This window comes from Endocarpon pusillum (assembly GCF_000464535.1).
Source record: "Endocarpon pusillum Z07020 unplaced genomic scaffold scaffold7240, whole genome shotgun sequence".
Taxonomy (NCBI): Eukaryota; Fungi; Ascomycota; class Eurotiomycetes; order Verrucariales; family Verrucariaceae; genus Endocarpon; species Endocarpon pusillum.
The window spans coordinates 127,201-149,547 of record NW_006916639.1 but is presented as its reverse complement, the minus strand read 5'-3'; the positions used below and the strand labels follow the sequence as shown (position 1 = coordinate 149,547).

Sequence of the window (22,347 nt, the reverse complement as noted above, 5' to 3'; positions counted from 1 at the left end):
ACAAGGGAGGTTTATAAAGACAGATGCCGTAACATTCCAGCTGACTGATAATTGCTGGAACAATAACTTCGAAGCCGACCTGATCAGCCTTCGTCACATCCCAAGTTTGCAGCCTTTTGTCCAGTCACACTATAGCTCTGGAAATGCGGGGAAAGATGTCCGGAGGACTGAGTCCTTGTTTGCAATGGTGCTTTTGCCGGCATAGTGAGGGTAGGGCGGCTAGTATGTTCAATATGCCATCGACTTCGGTCGAGTAATCTTCCCATGCTCCTGTAGGTAGTTGGGTATCTTTGATGGCCCTGAAAGCTTCAGGACACAGCCAGTGACACTCAGACCCGGCTGGCTTGAAGACCAAAGACACCCACGCAGTATCGTAAATGGAGGTAGACATTGTTTTAATGTACCCATCCTTCAAGCAAGCACTGGATAGCTGTGCTACCAGTTTTGCGGCCTGATAACGCAAATCTATCGTGGAAGTGACCATGGTCGTGGTGTAGAATTGCAGAGCATACGGAAATAAGACTCAGTTCGATATGGAAGATATGGAATCAATATGGAAATAGCGAATCCAGTAAAGGTTTCCCAGGCACAGCCACTTACCTATAAAGCGGGGTCCTTCGTCACGGCAGAGCAAACATGCACAGACTATAGATGGTATATCATAATACCATGTTGGATTACCAGAAGAATAGTAGGTAGGAGAGTCTCGTGAAGTAGGTCACTGTGTTTTGCATGAGATTTCACAAGCTTGACATCAGACGGTGAATACCTAATGCTCAGAGGAGCAAATGAATGATGGAATTGAGTAATGAGATTAAACCTATGAATCGAACTTTTAGTCGTTTGGTACGTCAGTCTCATGAAGCAGTCAATCCTGGGTTTATTTTCGTGCAGTTGCTTTTTTATCTCGAATACAGCAAGATCGCACTGAATGCCTTAGAAGCTGACCTACAAAGACTAGGCCTTGATAGCAAACCAACTTTGACGGCTGAGCCCAAGGAGCAAGGCTCCGAGATCGTTGCGACAGGCTTTGATTGCTTGATCAATCCGTGACTCTGCTGCTGTCACAGCAGGGCTGTGGAACTCCAACAAGGCTGACGTCCGCCAAGCCAATTACGGAGGTGCAAAGACATTATCCTTCAATTGCGCCAACCTGTGTTCCGAAAGGATGAAGAAAAGCGCTTGGATGATCGTTAGGAGCCAGAAGTCTACTACGAATCGTTATTACTTATCAACTTTCTTCAAGTCGGGTCGTAGCTTGGTTGCTTCTAGTTCCGAGGGGAGCCAAAACATGGTCTGGCATTTCGCCTTTGAGTACAGAGTATTACCTCATCCTGAGCCCAAGAGTGTTCTCTTTGCAAGCTTATGCGCCATACCAGAGCAAAGAGAAACGTCCTACCGGCCCCGTAATCCAAAGTTATCAACGTTCAAGTGGAGAACGCGGCCATTGTGAAATTGATGAAGAGTCAATTCGTGAAGTGGGTCTAGCAACGCAGAATCCACCCTGTGGGAAAGCCTCAATTTGACCCAGAGAACGTTGCCAAAGTTTTGCGAGAGGTTGGGGCATTCAGTGCCGGTGCTCAATTGGAGTTGGTCAGAATAGAACAAGCCACAGACCCATACACTCTGCCCAAAACTCACCACCCTTGGCGCCCCCCATGATGGGGCAACAAAACTGGGTCTAGGAGCAGCTGTGTCTGATGCAGAACTTGTGGCCCAAGCTTTGGACGAGGGTGCTGATATCAACCTTCCCAATTCTGACGACAATACACCGCTTCAGACCACACTCGCAACTTCGGGCGACTCAGCAATGTTGGCCCCTTTACTGCTGTACAACCAGACGAACATTCAATCCGAAATGAGACTGGGGAAACTCTAACGCATGTCGCCGTCCAATCAGGGTAACCCACCTCCTTCGATGTCATACGCAAGATGCAGAGCTCTGCGGGTCTGTGTTGGGAATGGCGTTACCCCACTGCATATGGCTATTCTTGATTTGGTGACATGTCTCGCTATGGTGAAAAAGTAAAACTGCATATTTGCCTGCAGAGAAATTTACCCTGATACGATACTCGATCAAAGGCAGATCTGCGCTTCATTCGGCTGCATTCGTAAGCCACAATGCACATGCTATGGAACTTGTTCGTCTTGGATGTAATCCATCATTCTTAGCAAAAAAGTCATTGCTCATCGATGGAGTCTGGTTCGCTTGTTCGCCACTATTTGTTGATGTGAAGAAGGGGTATTCATGTCGAGATAATGAACTGAAAACATTCCAGCGACCAGACGCCCCTTGAATGTGCGAAACTGGTCCTTCAGCACAATGTCGCCGAGTTGCTTATTTCCTTTGGGCGGATTGGAGGCGGCTCTGGAAAGATTATGATGGAATCCTTGATTTTGCATACTCTGGTCATAAGTAGTACTCCTGCCTTAATAAGTCAATCCATCGACCTCCTACTGTTCTATTGCCCTTGCACTCCCCCGGGATCTTAACAGATTCAAGCAAATCAAATGGGGGTCATGATTTGGTTTATTTGATTTGATGGATACACTGCCCAGTCAGCGTCACCAGGGTACACTGGCTGGAAATGGAAAAGAGCCAGTAAGGTACCCAGTTAAGGACATGGTGAGCGGCTCACCTATCACGGGTGTTAGCTCTTAAATTAAACTCATCGACTTGTACCGAAGACAAGACAAGTCACACTTCCAACTACATCTTGCAACAGGAGGTTTTAGCTACAGGGCCGTTGAAACGGAATAAGACATTCAGACGATTTAATGACACTCCTTCCTGTCTCCACATATATTCTCATACACCAACCTCACCCGCTATTTCCAATTGTGTTCCTCGAGATACCTTCTGCATTTATCTTGTCTGTATCCTCCTATCGTCATGCACACCAAAGTCGTTTACCATCTGATTACCGTGAGCAACTAGCTCGCGACTTGTTCGTCGGCTCCTCTTTCAAACCTGTCTCGAGGAATTTATCGCGCCCCTTCTTAAGATCCACCGTCTCGACGTGCGCTGTGGCGGTCCCAACTCATCCTAGCACATCCCAAACCGTGCACCATCCGGGCTTAGACCCCACCCTTTGCATCCAGCCTCCAGCTAGGTACTAGTTAGTCCTGCCCGGCACGCTTGCACTCCCCCCCTCTTCCTCCTCCTCCTCCTCCTCCAGCAGTATAGACTAAGCCTCCATAATCAGCTCCTAACTTAGAACTAACTCGTAGAAGGCCAGTAAGCATATCACCCGACAAAGGAGAAAAGCGGGACTTTCTTGCGCTGTTGATTCTGAACTACTAGTATCATCGTAATCTCAATCACGGTCTCTGGTCAGGGGCCGGTAAGCACCAAAGAGGGTTGGGGTGGTAGTATTATTGCTACTGGAGGGACTTTGGGTTGCGGGATATTTCCCATGACTATGATGGTCTTTACATGGCACTAGAGGAATCATGGAGCGTGAAGCGTGCTCAATTGGTATTCTAACTAGTACTAACTAGCTGGCTTAATACCAAGCCGAGTCTTCGTTTCTGCGAAGACCTACGCTTCACCGATTCTGATTTTCTCGACTTCGAAGCCGCCGAAGCAATGACACCCCGTAACTCTGTAAAGAACTCTTGCGTTTGGTTTATTTATCGTACATGTTCTGCGCAACTCCTATGATCTCTGTGTCCAAGGTGAGAACCGTTATGGTATCGTTGTGCGAGAAGCCTGACCAGCCGGGCCGAAGAGGCGTGCCAGCATAGCTGCTGGCTGCCGTGCTTGCTTGCCTCTAGTCATCGATGATAACGCTGTCTTCTATCTCACCTCACTGACAATCCCTTCTTGCTATTGTCTTGCAGGAACTTGCCCAGCCTCTAGATAACTCATCCGGTCGAAACCCGTTTGCGTATCAGTTTCCATACCTGCGTTCCGAAGCGTAGTAGTGGCGAACTTGCTTCTAGGGATATGTGGTAGACTGTGAAATGCCTTTGCATCACCCTTCTCATCCTCACATAGCGTATCGCCTGTTTGACTACTGTCTCTGCGATGTCGGTCTGAGCCAGAGCGGCTTCTATGGGAATAACGGGCTAAGAGGGAGCGGTAGTACGCCCAACGGAAATAATCTTTGCCGGTGAAGAGCGGGCGGAGAAAGGGGATGGATGCGATTACGATGACGAGGTGGGTTTGAATTCTGAGGGAGGTGTTAGTGGCGAGTAATGTTAAGGAAGATGTTGAGAGGGGTTTGGAGAAGAGACTGAAACTTACAGTCCCCATATGTCGGCTATGACGAACTCGTCTGAACAGTATTAGCTATGATGTTTGATGAGATGGGCTGATGCTCAATTGATGTGGGCTTATTTTGAGAGATGATTTACATGTTTTGTCTTCAACAGTGGTGATTCTGCTCAGTTCCGTCACAGTGACTATGGCAGCAATCATGTTGCTATGTGGTAGTTGTTAGTGTCTTATCCTTCAGAAATCGAGGAAGATCGCTCACAATAAACCAAGACCCATAAGGATCATAAGACCGAACTTGGCTTTGCTCTTCAAATGGAGATTTGATATGACGATGGCAGGCATGATAGCAAGGACCAGATCAGCAAAGATGTTGAAGCCTAGTACTGATGTCAGAGGGTGCTTTTGAAAATGGAAGTAATGTTGACCATACCTCCTTGCGCGTAGCCCAGTCTCCTATGAATCCTACGATCCAAACAGCTCCCGGGAAGTGGCCGGTTCCAGTACTTCTGGACAGGATTGCACTGGCCAATACCGACCCCAATGAGAATGATGTTGACCACGAACTGACTGACGATCACGAAGTACAGCAACCAGCGTCGCCACTTGACCGTGCCGATCAACACGATCAAGGACACCGCAAAGGACACCCGCCCAAAGACCAGGGACATGAACGCGAATGGGGTAAGGACAAAAGCCATCTTCATGGCTTCTTTCGCATCTTCTGGTGAAATGTACCAGATGTGCTTGCCGAAACCGTGGCTTACGCAATTGGTAGTCAATGACCCAGTTATGATTCCAAAGAGCTATTGTGCCAGAGGTACCGGTCAACAGACTGTGATCTATCTTTCAAATGGCACTCACCAGTGATAGAATCATGAGATAGTCATCCCAACCCAGCTTTTTCATTTGCCTCAGTCGAGCACAGACTCTTGCGACCACAAAGGGAGTGGAGATGCCAATCAAAATCCATGTGGCCTGGACCAGCATGGGCCCACGAGTCTCTGTGGGAGGAGGTCGCTGCTGTTCTGGAACTGGATTTGGATATGCCATCTTGCTGAAGTAGTAGTAAGAAGGAAGAAGGGTGTGAAAGCCTTGGGAAGTTGAAGTAGGAGAAACAGTTTATACAGCTCTCGGTGAATGCTTCAGAAGAGGATTCATGCTGGCTCTGACAAGTGCTAGACAGAAACAGGGTTCAAAGAGAAGCATTTCAGCTGAGATCTCGATCTCCTTCCCACGGGGCCAGAAGTAGCCCCGAGCTATAAACACACAACGGGGCCCCCAAAGGAAGTATGCGAACACCGCCTATCTCTTTGGGCAATATCTCCATGAGTTCGGCAATTTAAGAAGTAAAAACCAGTGCGAAGAATCTTAGAACAACCATAGCGCCCATTTGATCTGCAGCGGCGGAAAACAGCTCTCTAGCAAGGTTTAATGTAGTAAGCGAGAACTGGAGATGTAATCAGGGCGTTTGACACTAAAGAGTTGCAAGTTACTTAGTACGTTGTTGGTGATGCTCTGGACAGCCAATGTGAGCAGGAATCTGTATGCTACTGTATCGATGATCTGTCAGTGAGACTGTAATCGCCTGTTGATCCACCTAGACAAGCCTCTGAGGTCCCAGCACGTCGAGGACAACCAGGTCGTGTACGTAAGGATCAGTGGGTGTTGGTTCCTTTCTTCAGGCTGAGGCTGCTTCTCGGGAGACTCGAGGGCTGTCAGTGATGATTAATTGGGGGTAATCATAGCATTGGGCTCGGCAGAAGCGCCTGCAGCGACTGCTACGGGCCGCACACTACTCGTTAGACAGAGAGGTGAAACGGATCATCGCCAACTATTGCCTGTTAGGTTTTATCTATGCATCCAGTGGAGGTTAGCAACGGTGCGGAGAGCCGAATGAGGTGAGTGAGGCTGGTTCTGTCCTCCACGCTTGCAAGACCGATGGGGAAATGATCCACAATGTGACCACAGCGATCACGTTCCTGTCACTGTCAGGCTGGGGTGCAGAACAATGAACATCAGATCGCATACCAATTAGTAAGGTAGGAAATGGGGCTGCTTTCGCTGACTCAGATTTCTTCGACGTCATAGTACCTTATTTTAATCCCAGAAATACTACGGTATGAGCTACGGGGCATCAGGCCGAATTTTTGTACTCCCACCTTATGAAAAGGCGAGTACTCGTAAACAACTTACTATGTAACTAGGAATGGACGCTCACGTAATGCCCAGATAGGACTAACTTAAGAGTCCGATCTGCATCTCACTAGTGTTTGACCACTTGTTAACATCAACTCAGGCAGATCAACAAGATAACTAGTAAGTACAGCAGCCTGTGTAGCAAGTCTGATACCAGGATGAGCAGAATGAGCAGAATTTGCAGATCTTGTAAAATTCGTCAGAACATGTGGTATAGTAGTAGAATACAGTAGCGACAGGGATGCTGCCAAGAATACGTATGTAAAGAGTGCGTTTTGTAAGACATTCTGACCTGGGGGAAGAGGAAAGAGGTACAAATATTCGGCCTCATACGGTAGTAGTTGTTGACAAGGTCCAATCAACATCTCACCGCCGCATTACTGAATCGCTCGGTCGCTTGGTCTTGGTTGCGGTTTCGGTTGGTGGCGCCTTGTGAAATCGGATTAATGAGGATCTGCACAATAAGTACAGTACTGAACTCTTCACGGATTGATGCCATTTTCGTTCCTATCCATCAGCCACAAGTGACAGCCCCCACAGCTCTACCTGTACTTCAGTACGTCAAAGGCTGTCGCACCAAAAAGTTCTATTACCAATCCAACTACATGACATGAAATGACGACCCTAGAAAGTAGCCTTACACTAAACATGAGTACGGTCAGTTGTGTTACACAACATCTTTAGCTGCTGAACAACTTAGCCATGGTTCTTGAACTCAATATCCAACCGGGACTCCGATCAACTTAGTGAACTCGTCACTTTTCAGGTGGCCCATCGGAAAAGGAAGGTCACTCTCAAAGGGCTGCGTCTCTCACATCACATTATCCTTTACCATTACTATTGTGCCAACAATTGCTTGGTTGGGAGTTGGTTGGGACTTCAACTGGGAACTAGATCGATATCATGGCGCTGGGCGGCATTATCGTAGCTGGGCTGCTAGTCGCCCTGTTGTTCTATCAAGCCATACATTCTCTCTACCTTGTCTATTTTCACCCTCTAGCTTCATACCCAGGTCCAGGCTTGGCCCGCTTCACAAACTACTGGTAACACTATCCATCATTCCTGTTTCATGTTGAGACATTGCAGCTGACGACAACACAGGCGGCTCAGGTCATTCTTAAAGGGCAATCAACATCTAGTGGATCTGGGACTTCATGCTCGATACGGCAAGTTCGTTCGGGATGGGCCTAATAGCTTGCTTGTATCAGACTTGGATGCTTTCAAGTCCATATATGGTTTCACGGGCAAGCTCAACAAGGGCGATTTCTACGCGGTAACGTCGAATGGAACACCAGAACACCCGAATCTCTTCGCAGCAAGAACAGAGGCACAGCATAGAGCAGTCAGGAAAAGACTTGCCCCGACAGCGGTATGTCTCTCCAAGCTCCTTGACAATTGTGAACATACTGAAATCATTGGCAAGTTTGCGCCAAAGCACCTCGCTCAGTATGAAGCTTCGGTGGCAGACAACGTGTTCACTTTTTCGGAAAGCCTGAAACAACTCGTCAAAGCTTATGGGCATATGCTGAACATAGCACCAATCTGTGAGAGGTTGGTCTTCGATGCTCGTGAGCATTCGCGTCGTCAGACACCCGTCAGGTAGTAAAAGCTAATTGCCCAGTGATTGAGGCCACTTATGGAAGTTCCATGAGTCTACTGCCAGAACAAGACCCAGCTGGTATTATCCAGTCCAAAAAGGTGTTGATCTCTTGTGCCACTTAGGATTCCATTAACATTCCGATCTGACAGAAAGGATTCCCGGTTACGTTCGGCATCAGCCATATTCCGTGGCTCTCTCGACTTGTCTCATTGCCTTCGATAAGTCCTTTCCTCCGAAGGCCCAAGTATGACAAGCATGGCAGCCCCAAAGGGTTATCTGCTGCCGGTGTGGTACGTCATGGCCAACGTCGTTGTTCTCCGGGTGGCAAAATTTGGGCTGACCCGACAATCGAGCGTTCCAGTGGACTCGCAAGATTATGGCTGATGCAGCGAATGGCGAGGCCCATTTGAATCCATGTATTTTGAAGAACCTGCTTGAAATAGCCCCGAGCGATAACCGCAGAATGAGATTGGAAGCCATCCGTTACGAGTGTTTCAGTAAGTCTCGAATTGGTCACAATTATTGCTGATTGCTGACTCAGTACCACTCGAGACGTCATTTTCGCTGGTACAGGTTCCACCGCAGCAGCCCTTATAGCAGTATTGTATGAGATCGGTCGTCATCCAGAATGGCAGTCCAGACTACGTTCGGACTTGGAGCGACTTCCACCTACAGAGTATCTCTCCACAGTTCACTTGTCCCAATCGGAAAGTCTGCAAGCAGTCATGAAGGAATCCTTAAGGCTTCATCCTCCATTCGTGGGTCCTTTTGAACGTGTTATCGTGCCCCAGCAGGAAGATACTGTTGCAAACGTGAAGCCTTTGCCAGCCGGCACACGAATCTGGTCCAGTTTGTTCGTGATGTGCCGATCAGAGCAGGTATTTGGGGACAAGATTAACGAATTCCGACCTGAACGTTGGATGGAGCGTGAGCCAGATATGCTCAAGGGCATGGATGACATGTTCTGCGTGTTTGGCAGAGGAAGCCGAAGATGCATAGGGCAAGATCTGGCATGGATGACCCTACAGAAAACTGTGGCCGCGGTAAGCAGAGTCTTTACCCCTCGGTGAGTAATGGGAGGGTAGGCTGACAAGACAATAGGTGGTGCGAACATGGGATTTGCAGTGTGGAGAGGAAGCCCTAAAAGGCAAAGCGCACCTTGAGATGGAGTACGACGAGTTACGGGTTACCCTCGCACCCATAGCATAGGGAGATTGGTTGAATCCTCAGTTTGAGCGGAGAGCGAGGACTGGTTGGCGACAAGTGGGTCTTCGACCTTGTGGAACAACCATTATCCTACCTTAGGCGCCGTTTTGCAAGCTGGGAAAGGGAACATTTCTCAGTCGGTCATCATTCTCTACAAATCACATGCGGTGTCAGAATTCATTGCAAATCCTAAATACAGCCAAAACCGAGCAATTACATCCCATACGTGCTGAACTATTGCTATCGTCGAATCAAGAATGACCTGACAGAGTCTCTCTGTTTCATGATGCCCTTTAAGAGAAGTAGGAGGATTTTCTCTATGCTGGACTGTTGGTTACAACTGCTTGATATGAGAGTTGGGCAGATCAACCTCGTCCGGTTAAATCTCGGCAGCGCAACTCAAGACCCGTTGTGGATCTGCTTCGAGAAGGAGGAGGCGAAATACGACTGAGCCCCAGGAGCGCTGAGAAGAATTGAGCCTAACCAGGCATCAAGCCTCTTACTGGCACACATGGTGCTGATACTGTACGTAGTAGCTTGACTCGACTTAGTTATGCACAGTGGATTTTCAAGAGTCCGAGGCTCCGGCCGCGCCATCCTTCGGCCCACGGAAATCCCATACATCCGAGAGCCGAGTCAACCAACGACACGGATCGCATTCAGCTTCGTGATCGCATCTTTTGCCTTTTTCGTATTGCTTGTGTCATCATATCTGCCAACAGGATCCCGAAGGATGTGGTACGCATGGAGCGAGTCCCTTTTAAGAGTCCCAATAGAATTAAGGCCGTCCTAGAGACTGATCAATCCCATGTACATGGGCTGACAGTAACTGTGCCCAAAGATGCCTCGGGAACTGGCTACCTTTCGTTCTCTGCTGCCTGATCTGAAAATAATCTTCCTATATCATTTTGCTCCTACATGATACCTGCCAAACTCATGGTGGGAATACTAGTAGTGCCTTCCGCCTTGAGCGGTTGTGTTGCACTTCCTAATCCCCTGACTCTGAGCTAATGTGAACCACGTTTCTTTCAGGCGGCACTGACTATCCTATATCCCCATTTTGGATAAAAGACATATTCCAGAAGACATCAGGCAGCATGCTATTGCATTCACTGGCCAACGTCTGCCTCTCTACTGGACAGATTGACAGCTCAGATCCACAGATACTCTCGTACAGCCTCTCGAATATGACGAGCGGCACCCTTTTCGAAGCACGTAGCTGGCCAATAGCTCTACCATCCCTCTTCCGGCGAGAACCAAGTCTACCGAATATCGCAGATAGCTCGGCGCCCGATTTTTCGAATGACAGCCATACCCCTAATATCAGCCCTCCCCCACTCGAGGTTCACCCAACCGTAGCATTGCAAGGTGGTTTGAGTGAAAGAAAAGCAACGCCAAGGACTAAATTCGTTCTTGCTCATCCTCCTCCTACGAAACGATCGAAGCAAAGACTGAACATCCGGCCACGCATGATATTTCAGCTTCAGCGTGTCTCGGACAGCTCACGAGCTTTGCCAGCCTTCGATGTTATCTCCTTAGCAGCCTGCAACTCTCGTTTCACCCGGAGCATTCCCAGAAAGATGACCGGGGAAAGGTGCCTAAGCATGGACGATTTGGTTCTACTTCGTAGCGAAATGTACGGTCACAATTCAATAGTAGAGGGTGATATAACGGACGAATCTGAAGATGAAATAACGAGGAGACATCCTGACTTGCTTGGAGCAATCGCGTATGCAAGAAAAGCGAAGAACGGTTCTACCAACCATGACGAGATATATCTAGAAAATGGCCTGGTTTGGGAGGCTATTTGCTTGAAGGTTGGGGTTTATGAATTCTCCGCGAAGAATCACGACAGCTACAAGCTACGATGGGTGTTGCGAAAAGCTAGAAGACCACATTCGAAGGAAAACACTTCCACAGAAAATGCCAACAAACCTTCTAGCTCTCGCTTCACGTTTAGTATCATAAATCCAAACACAAGAATACATCCAGTGATTGCGACCTTGACTGCAGATAACAAGCTCGATATACTCAATAGATTCCTGACCGCTGGAAGCCCAGCGATCCGATCAGCGCTGTCATCCAATTCACAGTCTCCGGTGCACTCGGACTTTTCGTCTGAAACGTCTTATTTCGACCGCCCAGCCAATAGGGAAGCATTGTACACAGAGACCGATGAGGCCCTGCAAATCCTAATTATTCTAACAGGTATATGGGTCATATCCAAGCAAGGATGGTCCGAGGGCTTGTCGAAGAGTCCGGACCTGATCGACAAATCACGACCAGAAAGTGGCGACAGGTCGCCTTCATCTGTGGTCTCGAGCACAGAGACTATTTTCAAGGGATCTTCACAACATGGAGTTGCCCCGTTCCGCTATCAGCGGTCTTCCACATCTCCCTCACCGCGGCGAGCAGGCAAGCAACCTGCTTTGTCTGACAGGGCCAACTCTATGGGAGCTTTGGGTGTCGGAACACCAACAGCCAGTATGCCTCCAACTGTCAACGGAGGCGTGTTGCTTCCATCTGCACATCATTCCTACCAGCCCAACGGTAAACGATGTAAACCCACGCTAGGTATGGACACTCATGGGCAGACGCCCGGTTTCGTATCGGGGGGCCTCGGTGATGCCACCGATGCGCAGAAGACTTTGTCGTCAATGGAGATCAATGCCACACTTCAGGATGGTGCTAAGGCACTGCCGTTAGTGGTAGATGAAAACGTGCTTGGATGTGGGTCGGAGGAAACGGAGGCACCATATCAGGCATATCAGGATGGAGAAAAGGATGAAGAGAAGGATGGACTGAAAAAGAGGCCGAACAAATTAGTAAGGTTTCGCGGTGCCTGTAGATCTCTTGTCGATCCCTGTATAAGATTCTTTTGACCGGGCCATTCATAGTAAATATCGCTTTCAGCGATCGCATTTTGATGGCCACATTTGTGGAAAGTTCTTCATTTGATCCTAGGATGAACTTGCCACAGAAACTACTAGTAGTACAGTGCTCCGTAGTCCTACTACTATTACAGTACGGAGTAAGTAGTAACTGAAGTAGTATGAGACAAGAAGACGCCAAGCCGCTGTAATGCCAAGACAACTTGACTGACGCGCCGTCCGTGGTTAGTACCAGGTTAAGGACGCGTCGTCCCTTTTCAATAAAAATTTTCGACTTGGAAGTGCACGGTCCAAAGAATCTCAGGGAAGATGTCTCGAAGATGAACCGGCCTTAATACATAAGCCACTAGGTCCCTGGTTACTCTCCCTTTCAGCTTCCAGCAAGTCAGGGTCAGATAACCCAGTAAAAACTCAATATCAAATTGCTGCATCAGTGTCCCACTCATGACCACATTATCTACCCAGAAACACGCCCTACCAGCGAATCATATTCATGGCACAGCAGCCTCCAGACCAAGACAATCAAGACTATACAAGCCTGACAGAAGCCATAATCCCTTCGAACATTTACTTGAATTCGTGGAGCTCGGCGGCTCTGCCAGTGACTCCAGGCATTCAAGACTTCGCATCTGGCTCTGATATAAATTTCTCAGCTTTTGGTAGCATGCTCCCTTTACAGAACGCTACAGAGACTGCAGTACTACCAACAGGCCTCACTACTTCCAATCACACTGCCTTTGATGCCAACGCAGGCCTTCAACTTGTCCCTGCCACGCACGACCATGATAGAGGAGTTGGTAATGCTTTGATTGATGGAGCTCATACTGACATGCTCTAGATGGAAATGATACGAGCGTCTGCGGACCTGCAACCCCAGTCAACTGCACCCTCGTCACACCTCGGGGTATTAGAAAGCAAAGCACGCGCTACTTTTACAAATGACCCACTTGCAAACTTGAAAATGCGGGCGAAGGAGAGTGTAATGGCGAAGCGCACTCGAAGCATTCGATCCGCTTCCAATGACAGCAAAGCGGAGCTCGCAGGTGTCGTCGAGCCAGACTTGACGCACAATGGGGAATTTAGCAATACCGTTCGGCCGGAGGAACTTGGTTCCAAAAGCCGTGGCCCTACTGTTACGAATCGCGCCCCGTCTCTGCCTCCCAGCGGCTCTTTGCTCATATCCCCGAGAGTCTCAGCAAAAGCAACCAGTGCCGAGCTTGAAGATCTCCTTGCCGAAGGGAGAGCTGCTGCATCATTATCGAAGACTACAATTGCAGAGAACCTTTTCACGACGGAACAGCATGGGCTGAATGGCCAACAGCATCAACCTAGGGAGCCAGAAACATCAGGTGTGCGCGAAAGTCGAGAGAATAGCGTACGCCATGATGAAACAGCTACTAACCTCCAAGCTACGCTGAAACCCGATCACTTTCCCCCGTACCAGATGGACGAAATCAATGCGTGGCTTGCTATGACAGGTTACTACGATAAACCTTATCGAAAGAAAGTACTGACCCGGCGCCGGCGTCTTCAGGCGATTGAGGAAGAAAGATTGAAGCTACTTGAGGAAGAAAAAGAGGATCAGCGACTTCGCGGTCCATTCTCCAGTATCACGTCTTTTCATGCACCCCAACGGTCCACCTCGCCCGTTGCCACGATGTCTCCATCAATGTTGACGGTAAAGCAGGACGTAGGTCTTCGAATCAAAGATTCCGCTCTCAAGAAAACTACCGCGCAGGAGCTGACCACTTCAAACGATGAGACACCCGTCAAGCGGCGCATCGAAGAAGACACGAAAGACAGCGAAGTGCTGCACCAATCGAAGGTGGCGAGGACCGAAGGGCGTCGCAGGACACCACCCCGCTCCCAGCGTGCTTCTCCTGAAAGACGACCTAAACGGTCTGCATCTCCAGAGGTTACCAAGAATCATTCAGCGACGTCACCACGCAAACAATCACCGCACTCCAAGGATGAATATGATCGTTGGCTGCCAGATAGAGAAGTGAATCTCCGTGGCCTAAAAGATCGAGCATTAGAGGAGAATGGTTGGCGGAATGAACTTCGTGGACGCCACGATCAACGCCGTGACTCAGGATTTGGCACATCGCATGCTTCGAAGCCAGATTTGCAGGACGGCAGGGTACGTTTCTTCTTGCTGAAAAGCTGGAACTATGAAAACATAGCGACTGCACAAAGGGAAGGCACCTGGGCAACGCAAACCAAAAATGAGGATACCTTTGTCGAAGCCTTCAAGACATGCCGTCATGTTATATTCTTCTTCTCTGCTAATCATAGCAAGGCATTTCAAGGATATGCCCGTATGCAAGGCCTGCCAGGTGAAAAAGGCGTGCCGCAACCATCGTGGGTTAAGAACCTGCATTGGCCTACAACAGCTCCCTTCAGGATCAAGTGGATAGTCAAAGAGGAGACACCATACCGGGCTGTGGGAAATCTAAAGAACCCGCTCAACGAAAATCTAGCTGTTTTCGTGGGCAGAGATGGCCAGGAAATTCCGGAGAAAATTGGGCTCCAAATGAGTGAAATCATTGATGATGACACTGCCTATCGAGCTGAGTTCAGGCGCTGAGTTCTCTGGAATGGCGCAGCGAGAAGCGTTGTATGCCTGTAGCTACCATAGCAAATGACCTTGAGCAGTAACCAGCCAATCATACAACGTGAGCCATCTTATTTGAAGAGCTACAACGTGAGCCATCTTATTTGAAGAGCTACAACTTAACATATGCAGGGCTCTATAAACTGTCTTTTGGTTGGCAGCGTGATTTGCTCCCATTCTTGCTACAAAGTTATTAATTGGTGCTCATTAATCCTAGTGGCTCTGTTGAAGAAGTCCATACTACTGGTTCCTATTGGGTTAGAATGGATCGCTGGTAGAGCCATTTCTCCCCTTCAGAAGAGGGCAGACTGTGAAGCAAGGGCCCAGACCGCACTCATGTCGAAGGCTCCCCTACCTGGCTCCCACTCCGTCTAGTATTACCGACCCTGACCCTGCTAGAGATCTTCGATATTCACAATAAGCATTGCAGATCGGTGTAACGTTGTTGAACCCCGCAAAATGAAGGAAGAACAGGAAAGCGCAGGCTAGAAATACCTGGTGGCAATGATGTGCTGCAGCATTTGCATGCAACGGAATGATACGGTACCGAGGCCTTGGTCGTGTGATCTTGGATTGTATGATAGCACGGTACCGCTCTGTATGCCTCTACAGGTCCTCGGTACCGTTTGTTGCTTGCTTTCATTGGCTTGTTCGCTCTATCTGGGTAGAGACACACTTTGCTGTGTAAGGAGTATCGAGGTTGAGTCACGACTGGAGCATTATTTATAAGCCCGCGTCCGTAGATCCGTGGAAAATGATTTTGATATCGCCAGGGCTGACAGACGTTATCCTAGCCGAAGGATCTCTTCTTCAAGGTTGTGTCAGCCATCTTCTAGACCTTGTCGGTGCGACCACCAAGACCCTTACATCGAGGGGGTTACTTAGCACTTCTGTGCCTGCATGAGGAAACGCTGTACGGCATGCGGTATTTTCCCCAGAGTAAGAAGATCCGCTTCTTCTTGCCCCTTCAATCACCACTACCGTCCACATGATCGGAGAGAGCACCGTCACGATGCAATGCCTCATCGCATCTTCCATGTGGTCGTCCTTGTCCCCAGGCCCGAAGGCCTTGTTGACCCCAACGGCTGATCCGATTGGAGAGAGATTGCAGGATCGCTTCGGTTCCAGACACGTTCTCCATTGCTTCGTAGCAGCATAAAGAAGCTGCGTTCTGCTCCGATCACTTACCACTTTGATCACGATAACAGCTTTCGAGTCCAGTCTGCAATTATGGGTTCACAAGGTGAGCCAATTCTCCACCATCTCCCCATTTGCTGGCTAACCACACCTCCTCCTCCGCAACCTTCTCTCAACCTTCTCGCAACCAACGATGTCTATCCATGCCTTGTCGTTCCTTCCTTCCTGACCTGCGCGAGTTTGTTGGCTTGATAACTGCAAAAGCTTACGTTAGACCAGGAGACAAGTACAATTTGGCGCTTTCCAAGAACAGAGAATGGGCCTCCAGGATTGCTTCCGAGAAGCCTGACCTTTGCGCAACTCTTGCCAAAGGCCAATCTCCCGAGATACTATGGCTTGGATGTTCCGATTCAAGATGCCCTGAGACCACTATTCTCGACATGGAGCCAGGTGACGTGTTCGTGCACCGGAACATCGCCAATATAGTCCATCCTACAGATTTGAGCATCAACGCCGTTATCGACTACGCCGTGGATCACCTCAAGGTCAAGCACGTGGTGCTCTGTGGACACACCAGCTGCGGTGGTGTTGCCGCCGCTCTGGGAAACACTAGGCTTGGGCTGATCGATAAGTGGCTTATGCCGCTAAGAACTTTGAGGAAGGACAATATCAAATTGCTGGAGTCGCTACCGGACAAGGAGGCAGCGCTTAAGCTCGTCGAGTTGAATGTCCAGAACGGTGTCAAGGCTCTAAAGGAGAACCACACCATCCTTGACGCTATCGGAGATAGAGGTCTTCAGGTTCATGGTGTCATCTACGATATTGCAAAAGGAGAGCTCCATGAGGTGGACATCGAGGAAGATGAGGAAACCTCTACAATCAGGCAGAAGGCCTTCAAGGTATCGGCTGCGACCAAGTAGACTCTGCAGTAAATCCGGAGAAGGCATGCGGGGCTTTGTTTGTGGTATATATGTGCAAAGGCCTTGATTTTTTGCCTGTGGAAGAGAATAGGACTAGGTGATGTTGGCTTCTCTTATAGCGGAAGATGATTGTCTGACTGATACATTCTTTCTTCGATTTTGAATACGCTGCTCTCCCTATCTGCAAACTATTGTCAAGCTCTTCTCTTGTCTTTCTGCTCCTGTCAAATGATGTGCGAGACGCAGTTTGGATGACTTCCTTATTCTCATTTTATCCACAATGATTTCGTTGCTCATTCTTCGTGAAAACTGGCACCATCCAGCACATCGTTTCAGTCAACATTTTCGATTTTTCATAGACTCAACTGCATACCTGTTCAGCTCCGGATATTCCACAACATCCTTCTCCAATTCCGTCCTGCTTACGTGCTATCATCTGAAAACAGCCATACTGACTGGCATATTGACGCCCAAGTCGAGAGCAAAGAGTCCGCCAGTCGTCCTGTTTGTTTTCGAGATCCGAATGTACTTCGCTGCCTATGCTGTGACGAGACATTCTTGGAGAATCTGTACCCCTGCAAGTACCAAAGTCCAGGGAACCATACGTGCAACGAGAATCGGACCATTGATGGATAGCCCTACGGCGTTCCCTTGATTACGATCTGCCAGTGTCCGCCATGAACCTTCATCAAGTGCTCCAGGATGGTCGGTCTGACATATATGTCGGAGCATTGGGCAGTATCAGTGTTTGTCGTGGTGGATGAGAGAGAGAAATGGTGAGAGGGTAATGTTCAGGTACATCCATGACATCTCGACAATCTACAGCACTCGGTACGCGGGAAGTCTCTCCTGAAGGCACATACTGATAGATTACAGTTTATACCAAGGCTATGTCTGCCTCGGCGCTGCTCTAAAGCAACCAGTATCAATTATCCTGCAACGATGTAATAATGCGTTAACGCTGCAGCATAACGATACGACCAAACGTCTGTAAGGCTTAGAACGCTGCGTCCTGAAGTTATTGCCCCAAGCAGCATGTGTACTGGCACAGTCTTAGCTTTTACAGGCGGACTCGGTCTGAGCGGGCGAAGAACTCGCCAACTTACCTTGCCCTCGGTCATTCACAATTCGTGACGGGATAATGCAACAATAGGGACCAATCAGCCTGCTCTGCTCATCTGATCCTCTCTTCTCTTCACTGACATCCTTCTCTTTCAGTCAATTATAATAGACCTCACTGTAAGTCAACCTTACCGTACTCCAACAAACTTTCTTGATACCACCATTGTGCTTTTCAGCTTACCTTTCTTCCACTCGCTTGACAAGATCAGCAGGTCTCAAAGCAATCAGTATGGATCAAGCTCCAGGGCTCTTCGATCGGTCTGTAAATACGACACCATCTCGTCGTCGTCGCTTGAACTTTGTTCCTCAACCTGAAGATCGGCTACCGACCACCACCACCACTCCCCAGCCTAACGACCGTACAACAGCTTCGGCTCGAGCCAGAAGATCGGCACCCATGGTCTTTGATCCCGAGATAGCTACTCCAAACTGGGAGATATATCGAGATCCATCAGCCGAGTCCCTCGAAGTAGTGGCTACTCAGCCGGACACGACGGAGCCCACGACAAGTGCTGCGATATTGGCACCCACCTCCGCATCCCCTCAAGCAGCACCCAATGGCCAACAAGCAACACATGATCATGATGCAGACACATCATCGACTAGCTCCGACCCCTCAACCCGCCCCCAACACCAGATCGGCCAAGCAGGCGACGAAGCATCCCGTCATACACTAGACCGTATGCTTCGGACCGTGAATGCGATTTTCGGTGAGGAGAGGAGACGTCAGCGTCGATTTCTACGCCGGCAACGACGACAAGCTCAAGATGGCAATGGCACTGATGCTCACGCTCAGTATGTGAGGCCAACCGATGCGGAGATGGTTGCGAGAATGCAGGCGAGATACGCAGAGTTGACTTTGCTGGATGAAGGGGACGGCAACCAGAGAAGTGTGCAAGAGCTTGAAGTAGAGCACGGATCTGAGCGGCAGCCAGAGCTGGAGCAAAATGTCAATCCCGGGCAGGTGGAAGAATCAAGCCAAGAGCAAGCATATGGACACGACCATGATCACAGACGAGAAGATGTAGCAGGCCAACCGCAAGGACAAGACTTTGGTATCGTACCTGAAGAAATGACGGGCAGAGAAGAAGTACCAATCCCACATCAAGATTATCACGACGTGCCAGTGGACACCCAACAGGTTATTCAGCCACCAGTTCAGCGTACCTCCGGACCTCACGTCAGAGCTCCTACAACTGCAGAACTAATCTCGGATTCGCCGCCAACACCAGGATCAGCCTATGTCCCACGAGCAGCGCCCACCCCTCGAACAGGATTGAGTTTCGCAGAGAGAGCGAGAGCGCGAGGAATGAATTTCGATATGGACGCCGACATAGCCATGGACACAGACGTAGAGCTGTACCCACAGGCGAGGAAGAGAGCCAGACGCATCGCACCAGATCCCGTAGACGACGACGAGGGAATGGATGTGAATATGCAGAACCTCGGCCTTGGCACCGTTGGCCAAGCCGAAATGCCCCCAGAAGATGATCTGAATACGCGTGTTGCCTTGCTATCAGAGAGAATGCAAGCTACGCGCGATATTGCGACCGCTACTGCTGCTACACTGGGTGATACTCTTGCTGCTGCTAACGCCCTCGCTGCTGACATCCCGGCTGATGTTTCGATGCAAGAGCCGATGATTCCTGATCCCCATCAGGCAGTAGATGCAGAGCCGACAGCTGACGAGTCTCCGCCGGCGGTGGACAAGGAAGCGCGGAAGCCCAAGCAGGAGGAGCGAAAGCAAGGGCGGCGGAAAATCAAAAAGCCCGTCAATCGTGAGGCTAGGGGTCTGCAGCGCATCTGAGTCTAAAGACCCGAACCGAGCGAGCGTTGTGGGGGGCTGCTCCAACCAAGTCGCCTGGATTGGGCAGATGGATTGGTCTTCTTCAGCTTGAGTTTGGGCGTCGGAGCTGGTGGGCACGTGTATATCGAACAACTGAACTACTGCTGCTGCTTGCTGGGTTTGTTTTATGCACCGCACCGCACCGGCACTGGAAGTCGCTGGCGAGAGCTGCTATCTTGCTCATCCTGGACAAGAATTCCCCACCACTTTTTTTCTTTCTTGCATGAGATTTTTTTTCTTCTTCTTCTGGATGGGGGTTGGTTGAGCTGTGCACCTTCCTGGTGGAGGTGAAGGTCGAGCTCGAGCTCGAGCTCGTGTTGATGACGGTCGATCGGCAGATCGTGACATGACCAGACGACGGGACGATGAGATGAGCAGACGACGAGACGAAGCTCAGCAGCATTTCTCTTTCTTTAAAGCCCTGGAGTTGGAGGACTACGAGTCACGAAGGCATGCTTACCATAACTTGCTTGCCAGCCATCCAGCGAGTCAGCGACATAGCTAACTATTCGCTAAATCAAGCCGTCCGAATGCAAGTCCTTTGCTGCTTCTCCCTGAATGTTCTTCATCCCTCCCTGCTTCCTCCCCATAGCACCGGTCCGCTTCCCCATCCGTGATGAAACATATATCATTATCCTAGGATCTTCAACCGAGTCAGATGAGAACACAACAATATCTTACCAAGTAGCATTGAACAGGAACACCGCATTGCAGAGATTATTGTGGGTCGCTGCGAGCTTGATAAGAATCCTACCTTCTCCCTCCTCCGTCTTCTTCTTCTTCTTCTTCTTCCTCCTCCTCCTCCTCCTCCTCCTCCGCTTAGCCGTTTGGCGTGTACAAGTTTTCCGCGATGCTGCACACCTGATACAATATCATTCAGATTTTGTAAGGATGCATACGGTGAAGAAGGCTCATCTCGTCTCACATCCATACCCAAAAATAGTTCTTTGCTTCTATTTCTATGTTTTCCTCTCCAAGACAACAGGGCAGGTTCTGCCCTTTCCATCAGATGAACCCCTTCAGGATCCCTTCTAGGGAAGGTGGGGGAAGATTTCATCTCTCCTGCGCGGCCGCAGGTATTCTTCCTGCAGTTAGGGGTTTGTGAGCATCAGTACCCTCGTAGGAGGGTTTGATGTGCGATGGGGCTTTGGGCGGAGATATGAATGCCTCGTTTTTTGTTTCCTGCAGTGGTGGATGGATGGGGGGCTTGGCATGAATGCCTTAGGAGGGAGGAGAGGGAAGGAAGAAGGGGATTTCTGGATATCGGTGACGGCCTCTATTGGGATTGTTTGGTGGTGCCCGAAATGTCTGGGTATTGGGCTCTCTTTCGACTGCGAGGAGGTCGAGAATGAGGGAGAGGTTAACTAGATCAGATCATGGATCGATCGCGTGGCTATTCAGTAAGCTCGCCTGCAATCACGAGTCAAATCTGCACTTAAGTGCTAGAGACTCGGTTCAGTCATGCACCCAAGCTCCGCGGTGGATTTAGAGCTCTGTTACAGGGCTGGTTGATGATCGAGGCGAAGAAGACGTAAGGAAACATGCGGTGTGCTTACTCACAGCTCTGATACGTTTCAGCTGTCGTCATTTCTACTCTGATTATTTCTGTATACAGCAAGCAGTCATGGTGATGTAGGATACCATGCGCGAGCTCTGGCCCTTGCCGCCTCGAGAGTCAATATCACAGCCTTTGTAGCTATGCTCCGGATCAGCAAAGAATGCAGGATAGCCAGCATGGGCCCGTAAGGCGCCAAGGTCATCTTCAGCGGATGCATCAGCATAGAGCACGAGGCTACTTGTGTCAGACGTTCAGGCCAAGGCGAACGCCATTTTCGTACCTTCATCGGATAACTACAGTGTGATTTGTAGTCGAGGGACGACTGGATTGGAGCCCGAAGAGTGGCAACGTGAGGCGGTGAAGCAGGATCCGCAATTACATACCCTTCACTGGTCGGCATCGCAGACTCGAGGAATCCAGCAACACCACAGTCAGACGAAAGAAGATCTAACGCCGTCGTCAATCTAGTTGGAGGCGGAGGTCTCACCGCAGGCCTAAGCACGCGTTGTTTGGACGAATCCACACGAAGTGTCCGCGCGGGGCATAGCCTTAAGAAGCTGAAGACCGTCGAAAGGGACTGAGGCTGGTGTATGTGCTCTGGCTGTGAATTTCCTTACTACTGGTGAAGGGCTCCGTACGACTGTTGACTTTAACAAGGGCTGCAATGCGGCTAGTGTTGGAGCGGAAAGGGGGTTGATTGAGCCGAGTGGGCTGTAGGGTTAATGAATTATATGTTTGACGAGTATTTTGGAAGATTTGTTGAAACAAACTGAAGAGGGAAATGGCATTGTGAAATCATCCTTGTTGGAGACAGTACGACTATAGGCGATAGGTACCTTGTTCGGTTGATGTTGAAGAGCCCTTGTTGTTATGATGATGATATGATGTGCCAGATACAGGCTAATATATGGTCGTTTTGAGGCAACGGGTCTCTTTGTCCATCAGTAGGACACCAAATAAGTTCTGAGCTTCCGAAATACTGCTCCTGTCCATGGAGTAGATAGCGAACACCATGGAAATCGTCATCGATATTCG

At 49.4% G+C, this 22,347-nt stretch overlaps 5 protein-coding genes across 5 annotated transcripts; 4 read left to right on the top strand and 1 right to left on the bottom strand.

Annotated features, from left to right (window-relative positions):
• Positions 1-3,829: 3,829 nt before the first annotated feature.
• EPUS_03749 (uncharacterized protein) lies at positions 3,830-5,272 on the bottom strand (the record flags this gene model as incomplete). Its single annotated transcript, XM_007807732.1, has 6 exons — positions 3,830-4,175; positions 4,250-4,280; positions 4,360-4,427; positions 4,482-4,599; positions 4,653-5,025; positions 5,084-5,272. 6 exons carry the CDS (start codon positions 5,270-5,272, stop codon positions 3,830-3,832), a joined length of 1,125 nt encoding a protein of 374 aa, XP_007805923.1.
• A 2,049-nt stretch (positions 5,273-7,321) lies between these two features.
• Positions 7,322-9,227, top strand: EPUS_03748 (uncharacterized protein; the record flags this gene model as incomplete). The annotated part of the gene is made up of 8 exons (XM_007807731.1): positions 7,322-7,461; positions 7,520-7,787; positions 7,842-7,986; positions 8,040-8,116; positions 8,168-8,308; positions 8,380-8,515; positions 8,592-9,061; positions 9,120-9,227. 8 exons carry the CDS (start codon positions 7,322-7,324, stop codon positions 9,225-9,227), a joined length of 1,485 nt encoding a protein of 494 aa, XP_007805922.1.
• Positions 9,228-10,858: 1,631 nt separating this feature from the next.
• Positions 10,859-14,702, top strand: EPUS_03747 (uncharacterized protein; the record flags this gene model as incomplete). The annotated part of the gene is made up of 2 exons (XM_007807730.1): positions 10,859-12,049; positions 12,954-14,702. 2 exons carry the CDS (start codon positions 10,859-10,861, stop codon positions 14,700-14,702), a joined length of 2,940 nt encoding a protein of 979 aa, XP_007805921.1.
• Positions 14,703-16,069: 1,367 nt separating this feature from the next.
• On the top strand, positions 16,070-16,786 carry EPUS_03746 (uncharacterized protein; the record flags this gene model as incomplete). The annotated part of the gene is made up of 1 exon (XM_007807729.1): positions 16,070-16,786. The coding sequence occupies one exon, from the start codon at positions 16,070-16,072 to the stop codon at positions 16,784-16,786; it is 717 nt and encodes a 238-aa protein (XP_007805920.1).
• Positions 16,787-18,137: 1,351 nt separating this feature from the next.
• On the top strand, positions 18,138-19,715 carry EPUS_03745 (uncharacterized protein; the record flags this gene model as incomplete). Its single annotated transcript, XM_007807728.1, has 1 exon — positions 18,138-19,715. One exon carries the CDS (start codon positions 18,138-18,140, stop codon positions 19,713-19,715), a length of 1,578 nt encoding a protein of 525 aa, XP_007805919.1.
• Positions 19,716-22,347: the final 2,632 nt, after the last annotated feature.